Raw genomic sequence first — 20,463 nt, 5'->3', positions numbered from 1 at the left:
TCACACAAGAATTTCGCTACACCTGCTATAACATCTGCTAAACTGTGTACGCGACCAATAAACTTTTGATTGGATTTTTTTGTCCATATCCTGCAGAAAGATTTTGCATCTTCCACATTAAATCTGTCCAAGAGATACATTGTCTCACTGTTTCTGCCAATAGTATTTATTTGTGTGTGTGTGTGTTCAGGTGCAGTCTGGTGGGGATGAGCGGGTGTTGGTGATGGGAGCCACCAACAGACCTCAGGAGCTGGACGAAGCTGTTCTTAGGTACTGTAGGCCAGTGTGGCTGGGGCAGGGGATGCCCAGTTTTTTTTTTTTGTATGCCACGGTTGTTTTCAATAGGACACAGGGTATTGCAATGGAAAACATGCAAATTGTTCATGTAGTACCGCCCTACCCGTTTTTGTGTGCCTACTGAACACAACCCAGGTTTACTTTTCAGTTAAGGTCTCTCTGCCACAGCACTGTCAAAGGGCAACTCTGCCACATGTAACATTTGGTTTGTAATTATGAAGTATTTAGTGATGTCATAAACAGTTTTTTAGTGTAATTTTGTGATTTCATGGCTAATGACTGTTTCGTGATGAGCAAAACTGGAAATTGCTTCTCTGTTTTTTTTTTCAAGTAGGATCCCTTAGATGACTAATACAAATACATTATAGACAGCCATTTTCAGCTATCTATGGGGCTCCCAAGTGGCGCAGCAGTCTAAGGCACTGCAAGGGTGCAAGAGGCGTCACTACAGTCCCTAGTTTGTATCCACGCTGAAACACATCCGGCTGTGATTGGGAGTCAAAGGGCGGCGCGGCGCCTGGATTAGGCCAAACCCGGGCGTTCTTAACTGACTTGCCTAGTTAAATAAAGGTTAAATAAAACTAAAAAACTCTTTATAGAACATGATCTTATTCGAACTCCCTGCTATGTGTTGCTCTGGTTGTCTTCGTCTAATACAGCAATGTAGACCATTGGACCAATATTTATTTTCTATAAATAATATGTATTTTGAAACTCAGTCGGTGTCTCAACTTACTGTTGAGAGTTAGAATAATAGAATGGTGGTTGTGCATCGCCAGTAACTAAATTATTACATCAGCTTAAATGTTTTAGATTGATAAGTTAGTCTAGTGGCCAGCTATCTAAACTTGTAGTAAGTATGGTCAAATTACCAACCGGGGTGGGCCCTTTGATCTTCAGTTATCATATTAAAAACTGCCAACATTTTCCTCCACCCTATGGAAAAATGTGTAGAATTGTATGAAGTGAGTTACAAAATTGCTAAATCTTCTCTCCGCCTCCAAAAAATTTACTTCAAAACATACATTTTTTGTCTTCGTTGTCATGAGGGAGGCGGTTAAAATGTTTTGCTTGCAAGGTGACGCTCAAAAACCTATAGAATGATATTTAGTTGGCTTACTCCAATATTTTTCTGTTGTTCAAGGCTCGAACTACCATGATTCCATTTGGCAAAACCACTCCGGCCATTGCGCCCTTTTCCAAATAGCCTATATTTTTGTAGTGAATTACTTATAAATGTCATACTTTTTAGTAGTTCTAATAGGCCTACAGTGTTATTGGATGGTTACTTGGAGAGGCTGTATTTGGCTGTTATTGTTGAAAACACTTTATTTCAGATGCAGCAGGGTTAGCTACTTAGCCATGAGAGACTAGGATTCCATAGTGATTTGCCTGTAAATGTCTTAATAAATGTTCTAACAGGCCTACATGTTGTTTGGACATTTGTTTAAGAGAGTCGCTAAGTTTAACTCGACTGTGATTGTTGGAAAAACATATTTCTGATGTAGAAGTTGGGCTAGCTAGCATACTTGCTAACCATCAGATACGGTAACTTATGGTAGCATTTGTTAGCATCTAACTCCTTTTTTTTTGTGTGTGTGTAATGCAGTCGATTGGTTACAATGATATTAACATATATTCAGAATTCTATTCATGCAAGCATTATATTATTATATTATTATTATTATATTATTACAACCCAAAAGGAATATGAAATGCACTTAACTTATGATAAGCTTCATCTGGGCTTGCTAGCGAGCTAAGCTAACTGCAGACTAGGCAGAGTATTGCATCGTGGGAGGTGAAATGCACCCCAGAAATTGTAGTTCATTTTTAACTTTTTATTTGTACTTAAGTTTATTTTATATTTTTTTGCTAATATTTTCTTTATTTTTTTTTTGCATTGTTGGTTTAGGGCTTGTAAGTAAGCATTTCACGGTAAGGTCTACCTGTTGTATTCGGCACGTGACAAATAAAATGTGATTTGACTATACTGTAGATGAGGGCAATGCACAGGTTTCAAAAATGAGGAATCATGCAGTATGACTAACAAAAAATGATAAAACATCAAAATGTGTATCAAATCCTACAGTAGTTCATATACACTGTGTGCAACTTAGACCAAAGGATGTTTTGTACAAACATCCTTTGGTCTAAGTTGAACACCCTTTTGCACTCAGAACAGCCTGAATTCGTCAGGGCATGGACTCTACAAGGTGTCAAGTGTTCCACGGGGATGCTGGCCTATGTTGTGTGTCAAGTTGGCTTGATATCCTTTGGGGAAACTGGAAACTGTTGTGTGAACACGAAACTGTTGTGTGAAAAACCCAGCAGCGTTGCAGTACTTGACACAGCCAAACCTGTGCGCCTGGCACTTACTCCCATACCCCATTCAAAGGCACTTAAATATTTTGTATTGCCCATTCACCCTCTGAATGGCACACATACACAATCCATGTTTCAATTGTCTCAAGGCCTAAAAATCATTTAACCTGTATCCTTCCCTTAATCTACACTGATTGAAGTGGATTTAACAACTGACATCAATAAGGGATCAAAGCTTTCATCTGGATTCACCTGGTCAGTCTGTCATTGAAAGAGCAGGTGTTCCTAAAGTTTTGTTCACTCAGTGTATCCTAACAGCATAATAACTGGTTATAAAGTGGTGGAATTGTCATTTAAGTCTTCAAGGCATACCCAATGGTACATGTTCTCAAACTGTTTCTATTCACAGGCGATTTGCAAAACGGGTGTATGTGGCTTTACCAACAGAAGAGGTATGTTAAGAAACCTATTAATTCAATTTACAATTGTAGCCATACAGTAAACAAATCACATTCCCCCATACAATTTCCCTGCAAAAAATGTATATAATTGTGTGTTGTGTATAGACACGGCTAAAACTGGTCAAGAACCTTTTGGAAAAGCACGGAAATCCTCTCGCACAGAAAGAACTGTCACAGCTAGCCAGGTAAACTGACTTGGAAACCTACCTAATATGTTATGTACTTTTAGATATCCTTTACCATGGTATGAATTAACTTTGTACAATAGGTAGTTGATAGACCATTAGATATAGCGATAGATCATGATATTTTTTATTTTATTTTTTATTTCACCTTTATTTAACCCGGTAGGCAAGTTGAGAACAAGTTCTCATTTACAATTGCGACCTGGCCAAGATAAAGCAAAGCAGTTCGACACATACAACGACACAGAGTTACACATGGAGTAAAACAAACATACAGTCAATAATACAGTATAAACAAGTCTATATACGATGTGAGCAAATGAGGTGAGATAAGGGAGGTAAAGGCAAAAAGGCCATGGTGGCAAAGTAAATACAATATAGCAAGTAAAACACTGGAATGGTAGATTTGCAATGGGAGAATGTGCAAAGTAGAAATAAAAATAATGGGGTGCAAAGGAGCAAAATAAATAAATAAATTAAATACAGTAGGGAAAGAGGTAGTTGTTTGGGCTAAATTATAGGTGGGCTATGTACAGGTGCAGTAATCTGTGAGCTGCTCTGACAGTTGGTGCTTAAAGCTAGTGAGGGAGATAAGTGTTTCCAGTTTCAGAGATTTTTGTAGTTCGTTCCAGTCATTGGCAGCAGAGAACTGGAAGGAGAGGCGGCCAAAGAAAGAATTGGTTTTGGGGGTGACTAGAGAGATATACCTGCTGGAGCGTGTGCTACAGGTGGGAGATGCAATGGTGACCAGCGAGCTGAGATAAGGGGGGACTTTACCTAGCAGGGTCTTGTAGATGACATGGAGCCAGTGGGTTTGGCGACGAGTATGAAGCGAGGGCCAGCCAACGAGAGCGTACAGGTCGCAATGGTGGGTAGTATATGGGGCTTTGGTGACAAAACGGATTGCACTGTGATAGACTGCATCCAATTTGTTGAGTAGGGTATTGGAGGCTATTTTGTAAATGACATCGCCAAAGTCGAGGATTGGTAGGATGGTCAGTTTTACAAGGGTATGTTTGGCAGCATGAGTGAAGGATGCTTTGTTGCGAAATAGGAAGCCAATTCTAGATTTAACTTTGGATTGGAGATGTTTGATATGGGTCTGGAAGGAGAGTTTACAGTCTAACCAGACACCTAAGTATTTGTAGTTGTCCACGTATTCTAAGTCAGAGCCGTCCAGAGTAGTAATGTTGGACAGGCGGGTAGGTACAGGTAGCGATCGGTTGAAGAGCATGCATTTAGTTTTACTTGTATTTAAGAGCAATTGGAGGCCACGGAAGGAGAGTTGTATGGCATTGAAGCTTGCCTGGAGGGTTGTTAACACAGTGTCCAAAGAAGGGCCAGAAGTATACAGAATGGTGTCGTCTGCGTAGAGGTGGATCAGAGACTCACCAGCAGCAAGAGCGACCTCATTGATGTATACAGAGAAGAGAGTCGGTCCAAGAATTGAACCCTGTGGCACCCCCATAGAGACTGCCAGAGGTCCGGACAGCAGACCCTCCGATTTGACACATTGAACTCTATCAGAGAAGTAGTTGGTGAACCAGGCGAGGCAATCATTTGAGAAACCAAGGCTGTCGAGTCTGCCGATGAGGATGTGGTGATTGACAGAGTCGAAAGCCTTGGCCAGATCAATGAATACGGCTGCACAGTAATGTTTCTTATCGATGGCGGTTAAGATATCATTTAGGACCTTGAGCGTGGCTGAGGTGCACCCGTGACCAGCTCTGAAACCAGATTGCAAGGTATGGTGAGATTCGAAATGGTCGGTAATCTGTTTGTTGACTTGGCTTTCGAAGACCTTAGAAAGGCATGGTAGGAAAGATATAGGTCTGTAGCAGTTTGGGTCAAGAGTGTCACCCCCTTTGAAGAGGGGGATGACCGCAGCTGCTTTCCAATCTTTGGGAATCTCAGACGACACGAAAGAGAGGTTGAACAGGCTAGTAATAGGGGTGGCAACAATTTTGGCAGATAATTTTAGAAAGAAAGGGTCCAGATTGTCTAGCCCGGCTGATTTGTAGGGGTCCAGATTTTGCAGCTCATTCAGAACATCAGCTGAGCAGATTTGGGAGAAGGAGAAATGGGGAAGGCTTGGGCGAGTTGTTGTGGGGGGTGCAGTGCTGTTGACCGGGGTAGGAGTAGCTAGGTGGAAAGCATGGCCACCCGTAGAAAAATGCTTATTGAAATTCTCAATTATGGTGGATTTATCAGTGGTGACAGTGTTTCCTATCTTCAGTGCACTGGGCAGCTGGGAGGAGGTGTTCTTATTCTCCATGGACTTTACAGTGTCCCAGAACTTTTTTGAGTTAGTGTTGCAGGAAGCAAATTTCTGCTTGAAAAAGCTAGCCTTGGCTTTTCTAACTGCCTGTGTATATTCATATATCTTTATAATATAACATGTTTTGTCCACTGTAATCCTTTCAAAATGATGGATAAATAAAGAGATTTCAATAGATATATTAATATATAGAGAAGAATAGAGACAAAATGTTATATTTGAAATGTTTGCTATCTCTCTATGCTTTCAGAATGACATACAGAGATATACAGTCACGTCTAAAATTATCGGCAACCTAGATAAAGATGAGCAAAACTATATTATTGTATGCTAATACAATTGCTCAGTGAAAGATTTTCTTTAACAAGTAATTTAAAAAAGATAGTTTTCAATACTCCGGCACCCTCCCCTTGGATAATGGTACTTTATTTAAAAACATTATTATTTATTTAACTAGGCAAGTCAGTTAAAAACAAATGATTATTTACAATGACAGCCTACCCCGGGCCAAACCTGGACGACGCTGGTCCAATTGTGCGCCGCCCTATGGGACTGAGCCTTTTTCTCAAATGTTTTATGAGATTGAAGAACACCAGTGGCGACCCTTCATTCAGGGCAGGTCCCACATTTTTAGCAATTGTTTTGAAAATATATATTATCCATATATTTTTTGGGGGGGCTTGCCTGTTTTGCCTGTTATTTTGGCATTAATACGTATCACATATCAGTTTGCAAACAATGTAAAAAATATATATAAGTCATTCAGTTAATAAAGCTGCATACACACATGGTCTCTTTTTTTGTTTTCTTGAGTAAGGCAGCTCCAAAATGCAGGTATTTCAGCCTAGCTCAGTGCTTTCTGTTGGTGGTGGGGCGAGCCAGCAGAAAATAGGAGCATTGTGCCGTGATTGGCTCAGTGTTCTGTCACTCATGGGGACACTACGCCAAGTTCATGTCCTTAGTAAGGGTAGACATCCAAAATTTCAGCCCTTTGGGTCCTGCCGTGGAGTTATTACAAGTGCCCTTCCAAGAAGGCTCAAGGTCACTGGCCACAGATAAAATTACGTCAAATCACGTTATATGTACAGTAGCTTTGATTGGACTGATCATGTCAACATCTTAATTTCAAAGTCTTAGCTAGCAGTCATCATCATGAATCAAGTCGACAATCTACTGGCAAATCCTTTTCATATGAAGATAAATAATGAAGATAAATTAGAGATAAAACGTAACGGTGCTCATCGGCCATAAAGATTACACAACAAGTTGGAAATCACAAATTCAACAATGAGTCGTTTGGAAGGAATCAGTGACTAACTGCAAGCATTGCAAAGCAACCACTAACGTTCGTCTGCTATTCAATGGAGTGGCTGTGTTTTATTTTTGTTTGAGTTCCCATCATAAATCCAGAGAATGCCAGACTTTGATGACAAAGTTTGATGACAAAATTTGCCCACAAAGGACCACCGCGCCACCTTCACAAGGTGAGTCCAAAAATGTATTGTATGCTGCTGCATAAATGATGCAAGGGAGATATGTATACTGTAGCTAAGAAAGTAATACTAAGTGTATGTTGTGTAGTAAGCTGTTAGTAGCCCATGTGCCTCACCCTAAAAATGTGGTATATTTTCAGCTCTTAATTTTGCCTACTGTTCTAACTTGGTGGTGCACATGAAGCCTTTAACCTGTTTTAGAGAAATGTAGTCATTGAATATTGTAAGAGCTTTCATTCTGTTTATATGCCCCCTTTGTTTATCCTACGGTTCTGACTTGTTGTACAGTACTGTAAGAACGGCCAATGTTCTGAATTCTGTCGCTGTACATTTCAAAAGTGCTGAACAAATAGTTATACTGACTACGTCCTTCGTCGCTTGCTCATTAAAGTCTTAATCAAAATTACGGATTGCCTCTTATCCGCTTCTCGCCCCCTTATGCCATAGTTTGTACATTTCAATTGTCAGTAGAAACCACATTTGTTTAAGCAAGTCAGCCATATCAGCTATGTTTTTTTAAATGCAGTAAATGAGGCTGGATGAACTGTTTCACCGCTAGACAAGGCTCCGCTGAAAGCCAGGTGTAGCAGTGGTAAGGTGTTAGGGCCCCAACAGCAGAGTCCCAACAGTTTGTGGGCATCGTTTGTCAGCGTTATAGTGCAATTAATGTATTGTGTAGTGGCTTTGCTGGCATGCATCCCACATTTTTTTGTTTTGTTTTCCCACCAAGATTTACATGCTAAAATCCCCACTGGAGAGCACATACAGAATCTTTCCAGATCCTTGATATCCTTTGGTCTGCGCTTATGGACTGCCTTCTTCAATTCAAACCACATGTTTTTAATGAGGTTCAAGTCCGGAGACTGAGATGGCCATTGCAAAATAGATTTGTTTGGTCAGTTAACCATTTCATTGTGGATTCTGATGTTGTGCTTGGGGTTATTGTCTTGCTGGAATATACACTTACGTTGAAGTTTCAGCCTCCTGGCAAAGGCAACCAGATTTTTGCCTAAAATGTCCTGGTACTTGCTACAGTTTATGATGACGTTGACCTTAACAAGGACCCCAGGACCAGTGGAAGCAAAACAGCTCCATAACATCCAATATCGACTTTTTAAATAGACAGCCAATTTGTTTTCAGCACATTAATTTCCATGACTGATCAAAACTCATTTTCTCATGGCGCCATCTTGTCACTCTGTAGCAGATATGTGGTGAGCAATATGTTTGGACCCTAGAATCGCAATAAAATCACAGTTTTGAATCTGACCACAGCAAGCGTTCCAATCCAAGTGTCAATGCCGTTTAGCAAACTCCAGGAGTTTACATTAGTTGGTTGCTCTCAATAAAGGCTCTTTTCTGGCAACCCTTCCAAAGAGCCTATTGGCATGGAGGTGGCATCTAAGTGTAGATTTGGAGACTTGGTGACCCCAAGAAGTGACCAAGTTCTGTAATTTTCCAACTTTAGCCCTTCAATGTTCTTTGCCTCCCAAACTATCTTCCTTACTGTGTGTGGGGACAAGATACACTTTTTTTCCAATACCAGGCAAGTTTGAAACTTCTTAATTGTTGCCCCTTAATTGTTGTGTTCTGTTTTTTTAGCTTTTTTTGTACCCATTGCCTGATTTGATGTTCAACAACCATTTGTCGGTTTTGTTTTGTGAATTTTCACATGGTGACGGATGACAATGGGATTTTACATGCGTGTTACCTCATTGTTATACCCTATTGAAACAAGATGCCATGGAAGGACACAATACAGTTGCTTAAAATTAGATTCATTAAAAGAATAGAATGTAAATGAAATAGAATTTTGTATGATTTTATAAAAATATTTAGGGTTGCCAATCATTTTGACACCTGATTTATATATATTTATTAATTCATTAGAGGTCAACTGATTATGATTTTTCGATACCGATTATTGGAGGACAAAAAAAAAACCAATACCGATTAATCGGACGATTTTGTATTTATTTATTATTTTACTATTTAAAAAAAAATATATATTATTTTTAAATATATATATTTGTAATGGTGATAAATACAACAATACTGAATGAACAATGAACCCTTTTATTTTAACTTAATATAATACATGAATAAAATACATTTAGTCTCAAATAATGAAACATGTTCAATTTGGTTTAAATAATGCAAAAACAAAGTGTTGGAGAAGAAATTAAAAGTGCAATATGTGCCATGTAAAAAAAAAAGCTAACATTTAAGTTCCTTGCTCAGAACATGAGAACATATGAAAGCTGGTGGTTCAATATTCCCAGTTCTTCAATATTCCCAGTTAAGAAGTTTTAGGTTGTAGTTATAGAAATTATGACGCGTTGACTATCTCTCTCTATACGATTTGTATTTCATATACCTGTGACTATTGAATGTTCTTATAAGCACTTTAGTATTGCCAGCCTAATCTCGGGAGTTGATAGGCTTGAAGTCATAAACAGCGCTGTGCTTCAAGCACTGCTAAGAGCTGCTCGCAAACGCAGTAATGTGCTGTTTAAATGAATGCTTACCAGCCTGCTGTCTACCACCGCTCAGTCAGACTGCTCTATCAAATATCAAATCAGAGACTTAATTATAATAAACACACAGAAATACAAGTCTTTGATCATTAACCTTTCTGATCTCCCCATCCCGGATCCGGGTTCGTGAATACAGACTCAAGCTCATTACCATAACGCAACGTTAACTATTCATGAAAATCGCAAATGAAATGAAATAAATATGCTAGCTCTCAAGCTTAGCCTTTTGTTAACAACACTGTCATCTCAGATTTTCAAAATATGCTTCTCAACCATTGCAAAACAAGCATTTGTGTAACAGTATTGATGGCTAACGTAGCATTTAGCATTAGCATTCAGCTGGCAACATTTACACAAAAAAACAGAAAAGCATTCAAAAAAATCATTTACCTTTGAAGAACTTCAGATGTTTTCAATGAGGAGACTCTCAGATAGCAAATGTTCAGTTTTTCCTGAAAGATTATTTGTTTAGGACAAATCGCTCCGTTTTCTGCGTCACGTTTAGCTATGAAAAAACCCCTGTATCCAGGATTGTGTAAATCTATCAGCAAGCTCATTAGCATAACACAACGTTAACTATTTATGAAAATCGCAAATGAAATGAAATAAATATGCCATCTCTCAAGCTTAGCCTTTTGTAAACAACACTGTCATCTCAGATTTTCAAAATATGCTTCTCAACCATAGGAAAACAATAATTTGTGTAAAAGTAGCTAGCTAGAGTTAGCATTTCGCGTTAGCATTTAGCGTTAGCATTAGCGTTAGCATCCAGCACGCAACATTAACAAAAACATAAAAGCCTTCAAATAAAATCATTTACCTTTGAAGAACTTCTGATGTTTTCAATGAGGATACTCTCAGTTAGATAGCAGATGCTCAGTTTTTCCAAAAAGATTCCTTGTGTATTAGAAATAGCTCCGTTTTATACATCACATTTGGCTACCAAAAAAAATCCATAAATTCAGTCCTCAAAACGCAAACTTTTTTCCAAATTAACTCCATAATATCGACTGAAAACATGGCAAACGTTGTTTAGAATCAATCATCAAGGTGTTTTTCACATATCTCTTCATTGATACATCGTTCTTGGACACATGCTTTCTCCCCTGAATCAAATGGTAAAGTAGAAGCAGCTGGCAATTGCGCACCGAATTCGACGCAGGACACCAGGCGGACACTTGGAAAATGTAGTCTCTTATGGTCAATCTTCCAATGATATGCCTACAAATACGTCACAATGCTGCTAAGACCTTGGGCGAACGACAGAAAGTGTAGGCTCATTCGTTGCGCAATCACAGCCATATAAGGAGAGAATGGAAAACAGAGCTTCAGAAATTCTGCTAATTCCTGGGTGATGCATCATCTTGGTTTCGCCTGTAGAATGAGTTCTGGGGCACTTACAGACAAAATCTTTGCAGATTCTGAAACTTCAGAGTGTTTTCTTTCCAAAACTGTCAAGAATATGCATAGTCGAGCATCTTTTCGTGACAAAATATCGCGCTTAAAACGGGAACGTTTTTTATCCAAAAATGAAATAGCGCCCCTAGAGCTCTAACAGGTTAATATGGTCAAATCCGGAAACTATAATTCTGAAAAAAAATATTTTATTCTTTCAGTGAAATACGGAACCATTCCGTATTTCACTGAAATATTGCTAAATATTGCTGTTACATTGCACAACCTTCAATGTTATGTCATAATTATGTAAAATTCTGGCAAATTAATTATGGCCTTTCTTAAGAAGAAAGTTCGCAACGAGCCAGGCGGCCCAAACTGTTGCACATACCCTGACACTGCTTGCACTGAACGCAAGAGAAGTGACACAATTTCCCTATTGCCTGCTAACATGTATTTATCTTAACTAAATATGCAGGTTAAAAATATATATATATACTTCTGTGTATTGATTTTAAGAAGGACATTGATGTTTATGGTAAGGTACATTTGTGCAACAAATGTGCTTTTTTCGCGAATGCTCCAGTTATTTATTTATATTATTTTATACTAAAACAATTGCTCAGATTGTTTAACAAGTAATATATATATATATATATATATATATATATATATATATATATATATATATATATATATATATATATATATATATATATATATATATATATATATATATACACAATATTATATATAGCTCATAATATAGCTCAGTATTTGTATTATTTATTTTAGTCGTTTTTTGCTAATCTTTATCAAGGGTGACAATTTTGGACCTGACTGTATAGAGATCTAAGAGATGTAGATAAATAAAAAAATATCTTTAACCTTTATTTAAGTAAGAAGAAATTCTTATTTACCGGGGAATAGTAGTTTAACTGCCTAGTTTAGGGGGCAGAACGACAGAATTTTACCTTGTACGCTCGGGGATTCGATCCTGCAACCTTTCGGTTACTGGCCCAATGCTCTAACTACTAGGCTATCTGTGCCCAAACTTAATTTAATATTGTTGTATAATGGAAATACTTGGTATATGTGTAATCCTTGCAGAATGACAGAAGGCTATTCTGGCAGTGACCTGACCTCGCTGGCCAAAGATGCGTCCCTCGGTCCCATCAGAGGTAAGAGGCATAATTCATTCATTTGAATCGATACAGCAATTGGTCTCTTTACAAATGTGTCTATTTGTTTCCTAATGCAATCTATTTCAATTCTCAAGAGTTGCGTCCAGAACAAGTCAGGAACATGGCCGCAAACGAGGTATGTTTACACTATTCACTGTATACATCACACTAAGGCTGAATAATAAACCAAACACTTCGACCAATCAACCACTTGTATCCCAACTGCCACGTGTCAATGTTCCAAAATTCAAAACCCATTTGCAAGCATTGTCTCCTTCTGCGACCTGTTTTGTAGCATGATACGCTATGAAGCGAAACGGCATCTCTTTACTGCAGCACAAATAGTACCAAAGCAACTCGCCAGTTGACTTAGCCTGCCTGCTCATAGTGCCTGCTAGCTAGTTCTAATGGCTAGCTTCACTGACAAACACAAGGATGGAACATAACAAGCTAGTGACAAGCTATTGATTTTGGGCACTGATGAACAGCGTGTAGCTTGTCCTTCAATTCCATCATGCTGATAAAGTTGTAGACGTGTTCTCATAAATCAGTCTGTAGAACCGCATGTTTCTCTAAACAGTGTCGGGTCAGCTGAGCACAGCAGACTCTCTACTGCACTAACTTGTTTTCATGCACTTTTTAAAACTTAAAAAATACTACTCCTTCAAGCACAAAACACCTTAGCTAGATGTAAAATTGCAAGACTAAGACCTCGGCAAAAACTTAAACAAATGATTATCTTAGATTCATTCTGACAATTTTGAGGGCAAAGTAGTAGTGGCCATGTTGTTGCTAGGTAACGGTTTAAAATTCATGGATAAAAGTTGCTGCCAAGGACACTGAATCGGCACAGTATACCCACTCAGTAAAGAGGCTGCCAAAGGTTCAGTGGAGCCCTCGTAGACTCGACAACTAGAAATTGAGATTGACACGTGAACGCGCATATTGAGTGATAGTGTTCGGTTTGAGAATCAATGGCTAGTTTTTTTTTTCAAGTTTTTAAAAATTTAACCGTTATTTAAAAAGGCAAGTCAGTTAAGAACAAATTCTTATTTACAATGACGGCCTAGGAACAGTGGGTTAACTGCCTTGTTCAGGGGCAGAACAACAGATTTTTACCTTGTTAGCGCGGGGATTCGATCTAGAAACCTTCCGGTTACTAGTCCAACGCTCTAGTTGTTGACTACCCTTCGGCAGCCTGTCTACAGAGTGGTCCTCCTGTGCCAACTTGGCGCCCTTGGCAGCAAGTTCTACCTATGAATCTTGGCGTGTTATTTATTAGGGCATGTTTGGGGTGGGCGATATTTGGGAAAATCTATTCCACGATATGCTACTCCAAATATCTGATATTAGCTCACCTATAATTCCATACTGTGCTATTTTTGTGCTTATTTATTATAGTCACATTCTCATTTTAAAAAAAGCCATATGAGTTTTTTTATTAACTTTTTTTGAAAAGTGATGCAAAAAAAAGTGAATCCATTGTAAAAACACTAAACAACCTTAATGTAACATCTAGAGACATCACCTTAACCTTTCCATATAATCATTTTAGAATTAGTCATAGGGACCAGGGTTTGAGTTAATAATTGCTGGGGTTGAGTGTGCTGACTCTTTGTTAAGGTCCCTGGAAAACCAGACGCGACCAGAGCAGACTGACAAGTAACCCAAACCGGCTGCGCGCGTGCGCCATCGTGCATAAATTAAGTTAGCCCCCCCACACCAAACGCAATCACGACACGCAGGTTAAAATATCAAAACAAACATTTATGGCAATTTAGCTAGCCAGCTTGCACTTGCTAGCTAATTTGTCCTATTTAGCTAGCTTGCTGTTGCTAGCAAATTTGTCCTGGGATATAAATATTGAGTTGTTATTTTTCCTGAAATGCAGAAGGTCCTTTACTCCGACAATTCATCCACACATAAAACGGTGAACCAAATCGTTTCTAGTCATCTCTCCTCCTTCCAGGCTTTTTCTTCTCTGGACTTTATATTGCGATTGGCAACTTTCATAAATTTGGTGCATTACCGCCACTGACCTCGTTCGTCTTTCCGTCTTTCATAACCAATGAGATGGCACGTGGGTACCTGCTTCTATAAACCAATGACGAGATGGGAGAGGCAGGACTTGCAGCGCGATCTGTGTCACAAATAGAACCGACTTCTATTTTAGCCCTTGGCAACGCAGACGCTTGTTGGCGCACGCGAGCAGTGTGGGTGCAATAATTGAATAATATATTTCTACATTTATTTTGCAATGCTCGCGCACGCAACGTGAGCGGTGTAGTCAGGGTATGAACATTTGATAGATTTCCCTCAAGTCATTAGATGCAGAGGATGGGGTGGGAATTGCCCCTTCGCTAAGCCCGCCACAGAATATTTGTGCAACCAATCACAGCGCTCCGTTGGATAGCAACCGCCACTAACCAGAATCCAATCCAACCAGGTCACATTTGAAATGCAAGGAAGCCGATGACTGCAGTTGCAAAACAGAGTTTTCATCAACAAATAAATTGTTTAAATAAATGGTTTAAATGGTAAATAATTTATCAGTGCACCAGGGGTACTTACGATTGTGATTCCTGAAATGCAGAGCCTGTTGGACTAGTTTTCGAATCCAAAATTCTACTTTCATTCTGTTGTTTTCTAGCTGGTTAGCTAGCTGGATTTGCCACCATTGAAAAGACTGCTAACGCTAGTTAGCTAGCCAGTTAATTATAACTTGTTTCCTCCAAATGTACGTTAGCTAGCTATATTATGAATACAGCCTTGAGTCTTCTTGGGTATGAAGCTACAAGCTTGCCACACCTATAGTTGGGGAGTTTATCACATTCTTCTCTGCAAATCCTCTCAAGCTCTGTCAGGTTGGATGGGGAGCTTTGCTGCACAGCTATTGGCTGTGTGCTTAGGGGCGTTGTCCTGATAGAAGGTTAAACTTCACCCCAGTCTAAGGTCTTGAGCGCTCTGGAGCAAGTTTTCATTAAGGATTTCTCTGTACTTTCCTCTGTTCATCTTTTCCTTGATCCTGACTGAAAAACATCCCCACACCATGATGCTGCCACCACCATGCTTCACCGTAGCAATGGTGCCAGGTTTCCTCCAGACGTGACGCTTGGCATTCAGGCCAAAGAGTTCAATCTTGGTTTCATCAGACCAGAGAATCTTGTTTCTCACTACTGTCTGAGAGTCCTTTAGGTGCCTTTTGGCAAACTCCAAGCTGGCTGTCATGTGCCTTTTACTGAGGAGTGGCTTCCGTCTGGCCACCATAAAGGCCTGATTGGTGGAGTGCAGAGATGCTTGTCCTTCTGGAAGGTTCTCCCATCGCCACAGAGGAACTCTGGAGCTGTCAGAGTGACCATTGGTTTCGTGAGAGGTGGGAGCCCATGGCGGCGGCTCTGTGTTTAATCTTTGAAAATTAATTTAATTGGAATTCTATATTTTTACATTTCCCAGTTAATGAAGTTAATGCACATAGTATACGACATGGACTGTAGGATTTGTTTTTAATAATTTCAACCTATATTATTATAATTCCAGTATAATTATTCCAGAAATTGAATTCAATTTGGAATTTGTGGAATTGAATTCTTGGAATTGACCTAACATTGGAATTCAGAGGACTGGAATTAGAATTGAATTAAATGGAATTTACTGGGAGAGAGAATTTAATTTATGTATTTGAACCCAACTGGTATTTACACCCAAAAATGAAGAAAAAAATGATCTCCTGATGTGGTTTAAGCATTGTTGTGGACTTTAGTACATCCAATTTAGTTGATTTTCTATTAAAAAAGTGAGATCAAAAGCCTGAAGGAAAAAAATGGGAAAATCCAAAACTTGTAAAAACTAAATAGAGAAAATGGAATTTGGGGGAAAAATTAACAGAATTTAGGCAAAAAATCCTCAAGTCTGTCACCTGTAAAAGGTCAAATGATTATTCCAGGATTCTCTGATTCTTTCCATAGCCACAAGGAGTAGGGGTACTAAGGGAGGGTGTTGCAGCACCCCCTGAAAAATCATAATAAAAAAAATATATATATATATTTGTCACAAAAGTAGTACTTCACTAGTCCTGTATTGGTGGACCAATATAGCTGTCTGTAGCACAGACATCTTCCCCCTAAAATCTTCCAGCGTCTATGACTCTTTCTGAGCCTCTAGATGCCTCAATACAGTGAGTCTAACATAGTTCCTCTGACATAATGGATCCTAGTCCCATCCTTCTTCAGACTAATTTCTTTGTCCTTCAAGTTAGCCCCTTCCTCCTTCAACTTGCTGGGGCTGCGGCAGTGGTGTGGCCCCTGCAGGACCTCTATTGGTTCCATTGCAACAGGCAAGCTCAAGTATTTGCAGCATTCACAATGTGCATCATTCACAAAGTTAAATATATACTTTTAATTAAAAACCCTGTGTTGTCTGTGTTGTCCATCTTGTCTTACTTTTTTTTTTTATAATCCCTGCACCCTCCCCCACGGGAGGCCTTTTGCCTATTGCCGGGCAATCGTTGTAAATAAGAATTTGTTCCTAATTGACGGCCTGGTAAAATAAAGGTTACATTTTTTAAATAACTCTTAATGGTTGCAAAACTTTTTTCCTACAGAAAATGAAAATGAGCGCTTCTCATTGGACAGGTTAAGGTGTTCCCTCAGTTTCATTCGGTTTTCTTACGTTTGATGTGAATGAATGAACCACCCTGCTGTTGTTGCACCCTTCATCACTGTAGTGTTCTGTGCCTTTTGTGCAGGTGAGGAATATCAGGTTCTCTGATTTCGTGGAGTCACTGAAGAAGATCAAGAGGAGTGTCGGACCACAAACGCTGGACCTGTATGTGCGCTGGAACAAGGACTATGGGGACACCACTGGTGTATGAGCCGAGAGGGGACACAGTCTCTGTCCTAACCCTGAACCTCCATTGAGGCAGTGGATTGAAAAGTGTTTTGAACAGAGGTGTTTTTGTTATTGTTTTACTTTTAACTCTAAGGACTGTTCAAATAAACTGTTTATTGTGTGTTATGATACAGCTGTTGTCTTCCAAACTATTATAGTCGGAGTGATTTTATAAATAAATACGTATAAATATCCTTACATTTGAAATGATTAATTAAACGGTACATTGAGACAAGGCACATGTACAGTGCATTTAGAAATGTTTGTTATTGCCTTATTTTAATTTTTTTAATTCCCTTATCAGTCTAAACACAATACCCCATTATGACAAAGTGTAAACAGGTGTTTAGAAATGTTTGCAAATTTATAAAAAATAAAGTACAAATATAACATTTATATAAGTATTCAGACCCTTTACTCAGTACTTTTTTGAAGCACCTTTGGCAGCGATTACAACCTTGTGTCTTTGTTATGACGCTACAAGCTTGGCACACCTGAGTCGTTGTCCTGTTGCAAGGTGAACCATCGCCCCAGTCTGATGCCAGGTTTCCTCTAGACGTGACGCTTGGCATTCATGCAAAACAGTTCAATCTTGGTTTCATCAGACCAGAGCATCTTGTTTCTTATGAGAGTCCTTTAGGTGCCTTTTGGCAAACTCCAAGTGGGCAGTCATGTGCCTTTTTACTGAGGAGTGGCTGCAGTCTGGCCACTACCGTAAAGGCCTGATTGGTAGAGTGCTGCAGAGAGGGTTTTCCTTCTGGAAGGTTCTCCAGTCTCCACAGAGGAACTCTGGAGCTTTTTCAGAGTGACCATCAGGTTCTTGGTCACCTCCCTGACCAAGGCCCTTCTCTCATGATTTCTCAGTTTGACCTGCCAGCCAGCTCTAGGAAGAGTCTTGGTGGTTCCAAACTTCTTCCATTTAAGAATGATGGAGGCCACTGTGTTCTTGGGGTCCTTCAATGCTGCAGACATTTATTTGGTACCCTTCCCCAGATCTGTGCCTCGACACAATCCTGTCTTGGCACTCTGCAAACAATTCCTTTGACCTCATGGCTTGGTTTTTGCTCTGACATGCTATGTTAACTGTGGGATCTTAATTACAGTAGACAGGTGTGTTCTTTCCCAAATCATAATTTCCAATGAATTGAATTTACCACAGGTGGAAACATCTCAAGGGTGATCAATGGAAACAGGACGCACCTGAGCTCAATGTCGAAGCTCAAAGGGTCTGAATACTTTTGTAAGTAAGGTATTTCTGTATTTATTTATTTTTAATCTGTTTTCGCTTTGTCATAGGGTATTGTGTGTAGATTGAAGAAAAAATAATATTTATCAATTTTAGAATGAGGCTGTAATTGAACAAAATGTGGGAAAAGTCAAGGGGTCTGAATACTTTTGAATGCACTGTACATAGGTATCCCATTGTACATAACGTTTGTGTGTAACATCCCTCCAACAAGAGAGGCCTTAGTCGTGTGCATGGTAGCATGGATCTGTGCCTTTGTTTTTTGTTTTTCACAACAAAATGGTGCTTCTTCCCTTTTCTCTGGCCATTCACCCTAGCGACAGCAGTCCTTGTAAAAAAAAAAAGAAGATAAGTTTTGAAACTGCAGTTGACTGGTATTTTGGACAAAATAATTGCTGAATTAACTGCAGTGTACTGCTGTTATTCTGCACTCTAACTGTAGTTACACTGCAAAATTACTGCAGTAAAAATAAACAGTGTTATTTTGGACGCAGTATTTGCAGCATACTGCAGTTCTACTGCACTCTAACAACAATTATTTTTTCTTAAGGGAGGGTTTTTAAAATGGACACTGCCTTTTGACTGAGATGCATTGGAATACTGTGCCAATATGCTTGACATCAAGACTCCAATTCAATCAATGACAGATAGGGACACCACAATGTGGCTTCTCTCAGAATGTTAACAGTGTTATAGGTGTGGTTTGGCATCAATATAGAACAATGTCTGTGAAAACAGCTCATTGTGGTGTTGTTTTTAAACTTGATTCACACTTCCAATATAGCATAAGCATTCTGAATGCAGTTTTAACTTAATCTGCAACTGATTAAAAGGGGTCTTGTGTTTCCTTTGGGTAAACCAGCTTAACCTGTTTTGAATATTATCCCACTGGACCACACTGGTTGAATCAGAATTGTTTCCACGTCATTTATATGAAACGACATTGAAACAGCGTGTAATAGACATTGAATTGACGTCTGTGCCCGGTGGGATACGTTTACGATGTCAAACATAAATCAGGGCTTTTGTAATGCATTTGTGTAAAATATGAAAGGGCACTAGCATCTCAGTAAAATACAATAAAAATGACTTATTGTGTCATATGTTGCTAGGCTAACTTTAAAAAAAAAAAAATTTTACAATGGTTGTTCAGCTTGATAGTTATGAGGCAGCACACCACTGCATTATTTGTTGCTTGTTTACACAAATATTTGATTGTTACATTTGGATTTCATGGTTTGAAGTAAATCGCCTATTCCCCTCACTCAACTCTGGAGCTCGAAGCCAGTTCCACTGCTTTTTTTTCATTGTCCCCCTCCAATCAGGGAGTGATTTAGACCTGGGACACCAGGTGTGTGTACAATTAATTATCAAGTAGAACAGAAAAGCAGCAGGGTCTGGACCTTGAAGGGTAAGAGTTGAATTACCCCTGCCCTACTCATTGAACGTAATGCTGTTGTCCCACTCCAAACCGAAAGGGGACAGCAGAAGTTAGACTGTGTACAATAGACTATTGCTTATTTATTCAAGGTAACGTTTTGCAGACATCTGCCCTGTACATTCTCAGGTTGTACAATTGATGTAGCTTACAACAAATTTGACATGATTGTGTAAAAAAAAGGGGTGTGCAGACAAACTCGTAAAACATTTTTTATTTTTTATTATAACTAACATTGTCAAATGTGTTGTACAACCTGAGTGTTTACAGGGCCATTGTGACTTATATAGTGATTTGGGTTTCCATACTCTCAAAGTCTTAAAAAATAAGGACCTCATACTATACATGTCACATACAGGACTCATATTCAGAAATGCTTCATTCACAGCTATGCTTTACACATCTGCCACGCTGATCCTCAACACTGGGGCCCCTCAGGAGTGTGTACATAGTCCCCTCCTGTACTCCCTGTTCACCCATGACTGCGTGGCCAAACGCAACTCCAACACCATTATTGAGTTTTCTGACGACACAACAGTGGCCTGATCACCGACAACGATGAGACAGCCTCAATGTGAGCAAGACAAAGGAGTTTATCGTGGACTACAGGAAAATGCGGGCCAAGCAGTCCCCCATTAATCGATGGGGCTGTAGTGGAGCGGTGTCTACATCACCAACGAACTATCATGGTCCAAACACACCAAGACAGTCTCCCCTCAGGAGACTGAAAAGATTTG

General features: G+C 39.3%; 1 protein-coding gene across 4 annotated transcripts in view; it reads left to right on the top strand.

The window, feature by feature from the left end:
• Window positions 1–17,438, top strand: part of LOC110486043 (spastin) — a 34,544-nt gene extending 17,106 nt beyond the window's left edge. For all 4 annotated transcript variants that reach the window (XM_021557356.3, XM_021557355.3, XM_021557354.3 and 1 more), the window contains 6 exons: window positions 191–270; window positions 3,032–3,074; window positions 3,189–3,268; window positions 12,082–12,152; window positions 12,251–12,291; window positions 16,900–17,438. In XM_021557356.3, the coding sequence (XP_021413031.3) occupies window positions 191–270; window positions 3,032–3,074; window positions 3,189–3,268; window positions 12,082–12,152; window positions 12,251–12,291; window positions 16,900–17,025 (441 nt within the window). In that variant the 3' untranslated portion in view covers window positions 17,026–17,438. The remainder of the gene's footprint in view (window positions 1–190; window positions 271–3,031; window positions 3,075–3,188; window positions 3,269–12,081; window positions 12,153–12,250; window positions 12,292–16,899) is intronic.
• The last annotated feature ends 3,025 nt before the right edge of the window (window positions 17,439–20,463 follow it).

The sequence above is a fragment of the Oncorhynchus mykiss genome, chromosome 13 (assembly GCF_057628025.1).
Source record: "Oncorhynchus mykiss isolate SJ-2025 chromosome 13, ASM5762802v1, whole genome shotgun sequence".
Taxonomy (NCBI): Eukaryota; Metazoa; Chordata; class Actinopteri; order Salmoniformes; family Salmonidae; genus Oncorhynchus; species Oncorhynchus mykiss.
This window is presented reverse-complemented; position numbering and strand designations above follow the sequence as displayed.